This window comes from Dryobates pubescens, chromosome 26 (genome assembly GCF_014839835.1).
Source record: "Dryobates pubescens isolate bDryPub1 chromosome 26, bDryPub1.pri, whole genome shotgun sequence".
Classification (NCBI taxonomy): Eukaryota; Metazoa; Chordata; class Aves; order Piciformes; family Picidae; genus Dryobates; species Dryobates pubescens.
Window position 1 is genome coordinate 126,391 of NC_071637.1, and position 7,668 is coordinate 134,058.

General features: G+C 65.2%; 1 protein-coding gene across 1 annotated transcript; it reads right to left on the reverse strand.

Annotated features, from left to right (window-relative positions):
• Positions 1-2,942: 2,942 nt before the first annotated feature.
• On the reverse strand, positions 2,943-5,829 carry TLDC2 (TBC/LysM-associated domain containing 2). Its single transcript, XM_054173681.1, has 6 exons — positions 5,797-5,829; positions 4,903-5,064; positions 4,185-4,337; positions 3,906-4,001; positions 3,460-3,533; positions 2,943-3,139 (listed from the first exon to the last, which is right to left on the reverse strand). The coding sequence occupies exons 1-6, from the start codon at positions 5,827-5,829 to the stop codon at positions 3,004-3,006; spliced, it is 654 nt and encodes a 217-aa protein (XP_054029656.1). The 3' UTR covers positions 2,943-3,003.
• Positions 5,830-7,668: the final 1,839 nt, after the last annotated feature.

Sequence of the window (7,668 nt, forward strand, 5' to 3'; positions counted from 1 at the left end):
TCAGAGTCTGAAGAAGTCCACCCTTGGAAGTGAAGATGAAAGCAACAGCTTCAGGAATGCTCAGAGACTGGAACAAGCCCTGGAGTTTGGTGTGTGAAATGGGCAGGAGGAGCTGAGGGCTCAGAGCTGACAGCCAGCCATGGGCTTCCCCTTGGAGCCTCTTTGCCCTGCCCTGGGAGCTGCTGCCCCTGAGGCAGAGGGAAGGGGAAGAAGGATTCACAGCCTCACAGTTCCCTTGCTGGGATAACCAGAGGCTGTGCTCTGCTGCTTTCCTACCCACCTCTGCCCAAGTGCCTGAAGGGGATGTGGTGCCACCTCTGCTGCTCTCACCTTCAGCAGTGTCACAGCTGCAGGTGACTCTCAGAAGGGGCTGTCACCTCTCCAGAAGCTTCTAAATACTCTCCTTACAGAGCAGCCTCCTGGAGTGAAGGCATCCAGCTGCCTGGGCTGCACAAACCAGGGCTTGGGCAGGGTGCTGCCATCCTGCTCTTGGTGCTGGGGCTTGTTCTGGGGCTGTTCTGAAGGTGCACTTTATCCCTGGCAAACAGCCTTTGCTGATGTTCAAGCAAACCTTTGTACTCCAGTTCAGAGGTGGAGCCTTTCCTGCTCTCCAAGGTCCAGCTGAAGCCTCCCTGCACACAATACATTTTTCAGTTCTTTTAAGAAGTTGTAGTCTGTGGACTCCAGCAGCAGAGCTCTGACTGCACAGGCCCAAAGCACTGCCTGCCAGAGTGGGTGAGAAGGACCCATGGGGAACTCAGGTTGTGGCAGTTGGTGACAAAGTGCCCAGGAGCCAGCACTGGTCCCTGGCAACCCAGAGCCAGCTGAGTGCTGAGCTGCAGGCAGAGCAGGGAGAGCAGCAGCACAGGGAGGGGATTCTGCCCCTCTGCTCTGCTCTGCTCAGCCCCCACCTGCAGCACTGCCTCCAGCTCTGGGGCCCCCAGCACAAGGACCTGGAGCTGCTGGAGAGGCTCCAGAGGAGGCCACAGAGATGCTCAGAGGGCTGCAGAACCTCCCCTGTGGGGCCAGGCTGGGAGAGCTGGGGCTGTGCAGCCTGCAGAAGAGAAGGCTCCAGGGAGACCTCAGAGCAGCCTTGCAGTACCTGAAGGGCTCCAGGAGAGCTGGGGAGGGACTCTGGACAAGGGCTGGGAGAGCCAGGAGAGGAACAATGGCTTTGAGCTGGGGGAGGGGAGACTGAGAGTGGAGATGGGGAGACTCTGGCACAGGCTGCCCAGGGAGGCTGTGGCTGCCTCCTGCCTGGAGGTGTTCAGGGCCAGGCTGGATGAGGCCTTGAGCAGCCTGTGCTGGTGGGAGGGGTCCCTGCCCATGGCAGGGGTTGCAACTGGATGAGCTTTGAGCTCCCTCCCAACCCATTCCATGATCCTAGCTGGAGGAACCAATTCATGCCTTGGGGTGAACCCCCCAGGCCCTTGCCACCAGCAGAGCCCTTGGGCAGCAGCAGATCCCTGACCTCAGCACCCTCACAGTGGGCAGGCTGGACTTGGACAGCTCTGCTCTTGTGCACAGCTCTGCTCTTGTGCAGGGGGAAGAGCAAAAGTGAATTCATCCTTGACCAGCCTGATCAGCTAACAGGACACTGGGCTGGCTCTGAGGGGGGAGCTGCTGAGGTGGCTCTGGGTGGGCTGGAAAGGAGGGGCTGGGCCCAGAGGGTGGTTAGCAGTGGCACAAAATCCAGTGGTGTACCCCAGGGGTCAGTCCTGGCTCTGGCTGAGGGGACAGGAGCCACCCTGGGTGAGTTTGCAGGTGGTACCTGGAGGAGCAGGGGGTACACCAGGGGAATGTGCTGCCAGCCAGAGGGACTGTGCCAGCCTGGAGGCAGTGGCTGCCAGGGACTGCCTGGAGCTCAACAGGAAGTGCCAGGCCCAGCTCAGCAGGGTCAGCCCCCTGCCAGGCAGCTTGCCAGAGAAGGCCCCAGAGGTGCTGGTGGGCACAGGAGGTGCTGCTGCAGCACAGGATGCCTCTGGTGTCCTGGGCTGCCAGCAGGCAGAGGATCCCCAGCCCTCTGCTCTGCCCCAGTGAGGTTCCTCCGGGGGTGCTGGTCACAGGGTAAGGGAGCACAGAGGTCAGTGGCACTCCTGGCCATGGGGAGCAGGCTTTGTGTTACACCTTCACCTCCCAGCTGGGAGTGGGAGGTTGGCCCTTCTGCAGCAGCCCATTTAGCTTTCCCCATGGCTGCTGGAGATGACAGTTCTCTCTCAGGATTGCAGCAGGGACTCCCAGTGCTGCTCCTGTCTCCCTGCAGAGGTCAGTCCTGACTCAGCACCTCATGATGGCACAGCAGAGCTCCAGCTGGGGGCAGGAGCTTCCCTGGCTTCCTGCTGAGCTCAAGCTGAATGAATCCTCTGCCTCTTCCCAGCCCTCTCACAGCCTGACCCTTCCCCACTCTCTCTCTGGGTCTGGGCCCTCTCCTCCCCAGCCTGGGAGGTGGCACAGCTCTGCTCCTGCAGCAGCCTCCCCGTGGCAGTCCTGCAGTCTGTGCCAGTTTCCTGTTGTGTTAGAAGGTGAAGTGACTTGGCAGAGAATAAACCTCCTGCATTCCAGCTGCTGCTCAGCTGGCAGAGGGGCTGGGAGCAGGGCCCAGGTCTGAGTGAGCCCCAGTGCAGCACTCTCAGTGCTCTCACATCCTCTCCACTGGCCTCTCACCATGTGGGCTGTGCCAACAGCGCTGCCCTCCAGGCTGCTTGCGCTCCATGAGCTCCCAGGACCCTGCCTGAGGAGTCTGGCCACAGTCAACCAGGAACTTCTCCAAGCATCATAACTAAAGTGCAGTTTATTGCCCCAGCGGTGCAGCTGCTTCTGGGCTGCAGGGGATGCAACACTGTCTGCAGGGCACCTGTGAGTGCCAGGGTGGGAGGGTGGCAGCGCCAGGGCTGTGCCCTGTCCCAGCAGGCTTGGCTGGTGCTGGCAGGGAACAGCTGTGCATGAGACTGTCCCAAAGCAGCCCTCTGCTGCCACCTCTGTCCCTCGGTGTGTGGGATGGGGTCAGGCCAGGCCCCACACTTCCAGGCTGTGGATGTGGAAGGGATCCTGGGTGGAGAGGGTTTCGTTGTCGAAGGTCTCGCAGGGGAGGCTGCCCCCATGGTGCAGGGCTCCATCCAGCCACAGCCCAAACCTGCCGCTGGGGAGGTGCCAGCAGCACAGTCAGCTGAGGCTGCCTGCACAGCTCCCCAGCCACCCCCCTCCTGTTGAGGTGCCAGGCACGAGGGACAGGCCAGAGGGTGGTGAGAGAGGACAAGCAGCCACCCCAGGGCTGCCACGGGGCCTGCAGGCAGGACTGCAGCAGCAGGGCCATGGGGATGGAGTGCCAGTGCTGCTGGGCAGCCCCCACTGGTGTCTGTGGGCTCAAACCACAGGGCAGCCTGGGCTCAGACCGTGGCCCTGGTGGCCATCAGGGCAGTGGAGGCTCTGGGCCACTGAAGCTGCCAGCGTGGCTCCTACCTGCCTGCCCCAATCATCAGCAGGTCCATGTCCCCTTTCAGGAAGAAGTTGTTTCTGCCAGTCCACCTGAAGACCTGCATGGGGACAGCGGTCAGCCAGCACCGGGGGCTGCGGTGCAGTGGCCCTGTCCCCATCCCTCCCTGTCCTGCAAGGGGCAGCTGATCCCTGCTGTGTGCCCGCAGGGAGATGTGACCCAGCCTGTGGGCATTATCCTAGCTCTGGCTCGAGATTCCCCTGGGATTCCCCTGGGATTTGCCTTCTCTCCCCAGCCCTGGGCCGGCCTGGGGGATCACAGCCAGCAGGCGCCCAGCTGCTCCTCGCAGCTCTGGCCAAGTGCAGTCACTCAGCAGCACCTTGGGGATGCTCCTGGCGTTGCCAGGTCCCAGGGGCACCGCCAGCCCCCCACCCCCTGGGATGCCCTACGGCCGGCAGCCTGCAGCCCCCACCTTCAGCTGCGGGGAGAAGGAGAAGAGGAAGGTCTCCCCCGTCCCGTAGAAGCCTTCGCTGTATCGAATGCTGCTGCTGGAGAAGGCACCGAAGGCCTGGGGGGAACAGAAAGGAGGGGGGTGGGGGGGTCCCATTCCGCGCTGCTCGGTGGGGCTCCCGGGGCCAGGACCCAGCCCCATCGTGCTGCCGGTGGTGAGGATGTGGCCAAGCCCCAGGTGGTGCCAGGTTCGCTGTCCCTGGTGGCACAGGGCAGCTGGGCCGGGAGGCTCTGGCCGTACCTGCAACTCGGTGTCCCTGACGAGCAGCAGGGCAGGGGACCCCGGGCGCCCCCCTCGCTGGTACAGGGTCCGCAGGCTGCAGGCGTCCCGCCCGCGGCAGTACAGCAGCTGCCAGGGCTGCTTCGTCAGCCGGGGGGGCAGGTGTGGGCTCAGCTGGGGCAGAGGGGGCTCAGCCAGGGCTGGCAACCTGCTTCCGAGCAGCCTGCCCCGAGCAGCGTCCCAGGAGATGTGCCCAAGCAGTCACCGCCCCCCACCCCCACCGAGCATCCCCCAGGGGAGTTTCCCCACAGAGCGACCTCCTCCCCCCCCCCCCCAGCATCCTACGGCAATGTCTCCCCGAGCATCCTCCCCCTAAGCACAACCACCCCCACCCCACCCCAAGCATCTGCTCAGGAGACCTCCTCCCCGCTGCGCATCCTCCTGAGCGCTGTCCCCAGGCATGCTCCCAAGGAGCCTCCTCAAGCTCCCAGCCTGAGAACCCTTCTGAGATGCCTCCTTGAGCATACCCCCACTGCCCCCCACCCCCCCCCCCCCCCGGCAACCCTCTAAGAGGCACTGCTGGGGGGCGGGGGGGGGGGGTGTCTCCAGAGACGGGAGGAGGTCACCCATCTGTCCTTGTGCTGGACCAGTTTCTGGCAGGACAGTGGCCATGGCTGTGTTGCCTGGGAGAGATGAGTGTGAGGGTGGTGGTCCCCGTGCTGGCAGGAGGGTCCCTCACCTCCTGGATCTCCCTGTCCTGCAGGATGCTGCTTGCCGTGCTCAGCACCAGCCTGCTCGGTTCCTCCGGGGCCGGGGTCTCTGCTGGGGCTCCCTCCCAGCCTGGCTGCTCCTCTCCGTCCAACTCTTCCCTTCCCGCGGGCAGCTCCTCGTCCTGGCCGGGCTGGAGGCAGGTGGAGGGCAGCATCCCTGCCCTGAGGGAGCAGCATCCCCGGACCTGCCCTTAAGGGGTGTCCCCCCCCGCCCCCGGTGTCCAGGGGCTGGGCAGAGGCACAGAGGCTGCAGGGACGTGCACTTGGCCTGTCCCAGGGCACTCCAAGGCAGCTCACAGCTGTCCACTTCTAAGAGCCCTGCTGTGCCATGCCGTGCCCTGGCACCCTGCTGCACATGGAACCTCGAGGGTGTGGTGCCACCCGAGGAGGAAGTCTGGGAGGCTTCCACAGCTGCAGCCCAGCCTCAGCCCCGGCAGGAGGGGTGAAGTCCAGCCGCTCCCCAACCCGCCCACGGCTGAGCGGCTCCCCGGGCACGCGTGGAGGGGGCAGGGTGGCTGCCGGGGTCTCTCCTGGCCACACGCTCGGGGTGCCTGTGGGTGCAGTCGCTGCCCAAGGGCAGGTGGGCAGCGGTCCCCTGGGGTGGGGAATGGGCAGAAAACTCCCCCCAAGGCGAGAGGAAGGACGAGCAGGGGCAGCCCCAGGCAGCAGATCTGCCCCCAAGGTGCTCGGGGCGGGGGACAGGGCTAAAGGGGCAGGTCCCGAGTGCCATTACCCTCCCCAGCCCCTCGCTGTCCCCAGGGCAGCCCCCATCTGTCCAGCAGGGCTGGTGCCTCCCGGTGCTGCCCTGAAGCCTGTTCCCAGTGCCCACGCTGCCACCTGGGTCCCTGCCACCCTGGACCTACCAGGAGCTGGTAGCGGCCACGGAGCCCTCTCATGGTGGGGGGTGGGCGCCGCTGGGAGCCTCCGCTGCCGGGGAGCCCTCGGCTCCACCCCAGGTTAACGTTCAGCAGCGCCGGCTCCTCCCTGGGCACCCGCGGCTGGCACGGCTGGCCGGGGCCGCGGGCAGCCTCCCTGCCTCGCAGGGCTCCGCGCTGGGCTCCCCTGCAGGGCCGGCTCCCGTCTGGCGCTGGGGTGGGTGGGCAGTGCCAGGCAGGCGCTGGCGGCAGCCCCCCTGCGGGAGCCAGGCTTTGTGTTGCCACGCAGGCAGCCAGGGGGAGGCGGGGGGGGGGGGTCCTGTTTGGGGGTCAACAGCCAGCGCCTGCCTCTGTTGCTGTTTGCAACAGGACTGTTGCAAGAGTTGTGGCAACTGCCAACACCTGCCCGGCAGAGGAGGTGGCACCAGGCTCTTGCTCTGCCAGGGTCAGCCTGGGGTGGCAGGCTGCACTTGGTCGAGCTGGTGCCCTGTGACAGCAGTGACCCCCCCCGAGAGAGAGAGACGTTTCTGTAACCCTTTGGGGCCTGGAGGGAGGGACTGTGGTGCTCCAGGTGCCCCCTTCCCACTGACAGCCCTCCCCAGGCAGCCAGCAGGGGCACCAGCCTCTGGCTCCAGCTGCAGCATCCCCCTGGTGCCAGCGCAGGTGCTTCTGGGTGCCCTGCATGGTGGCACAGTGGCCACAGCAGCCTTACCCAGGCCCCACTGCAGGCAGGGCTGGGCTTGCTCCTTGCCCCCCCGTGGCAGAGCCTATGGCAGTCCCATCAGTCCTGGCTGCCCAGGTGGATGGGGCCCAGTGCCCACTCCCCACCAGGTTTTGATGGCAGTGGTGGCCCCTGGCTGGCAGCAGGAGGCCTGGGGGTTTGGGTGGTTTTTCACTCACCTATCACCATAAACATTCTTTGGAACCACTCTGAGGCAGAGCTTGGCACAGCCAACAGCTGCTGGCAGGGTCCAGAATGGGCTAGGAGGTCCCAGTGGGACCCACCTCCTGCTCAGGGGCCAGGATGAGACATCCAAACCCTGCCTGAGCTGCCACAGGGCGGCTCTTCCTACCCCTGTCCCCCTGCTGCCTGCAGCCATTCCCTGCTCCTTTCTGTCCCTGCCCTCTCTGTACCCCCTCCCACACCACTGCTTCTGTCCCTGTCCTTACCCAGCCTGTCCCCATCCCTGCCCCTGCCCTTCACACAGCCACTGCCACCACTCTCCCTGCTGTGACCTAGCTCTTGACCCTGCCCTGTTCCTCTGGGTCCTCTCATTGCTCCCAGCCCTGCCCCTGCCCTTGCTCCTTACCTATTGCCCCTTGGCGCTTCCTCTGCCCTGGCCCTGGCCTCGCTCCTGGCCTTTTTGTACCCCTGTCCATGCCAGTGCCCACTCCTCTGTCCCTGCCAGCCCTCTGCCCCAGTCCTCACACCATCAGCTCTTCCCAGGCCCACTTTTGGGTGCAGCTTTGGGACCTGCTTCCCAGGGGGCCCCAGGGCTGGGAGCCGAGCCCTGGGCAGTCACAGACCCAACTCAGCTGCTGGGGACAGAGGCTGGAGCTGCTCCCCTGGCCAGCCCAGCCCTGCTGTATGTGGAGGGGGAAGGGCTGCACCCCCAGGCAGCCCCCACACAAAGCTGCTGTGGGGCTGAGCTGTGCACAGCCACCACTACCCAGCACCATGGGGGCTCCAGCCTGCCCCAGAGATGTTTGCTTCTTGGTGTGCCCCAGGGCCACTTCCCTCCCTCCTGACCATGACTGCTCCCAGGTCCTCTCCTGGCCCCCCCATGCACTGGGGGGTGCCTCCCACCCTCCCCCCTCACCCCCAGCACAAGGCACAGGTTGCAAACTCGCACAGTTTAT

Coding starts and splice junctions, on each gene's coding strand:
- TLDC2 (XM_054173681.1), bottom strand. CDS start 5,829: ATGAGAGGGCTCCGTGGCCGCTACCAGCTCCTG. Junction 3,534..3,905: donor CCTTCTCCCCGCAGCTGAAG/GTGGGGGCTGCA, acceptor GTCCCCATGCAG/GTCTTCAGGTGGACTGGCAG. Junction 3,140..3,459: donor CTGATGATTGGGGCAGGCAG/GTAGGAGCCACG, acceptor GCACCTCCCCAG/CGGCAGGTTTGGGCTGTGGC.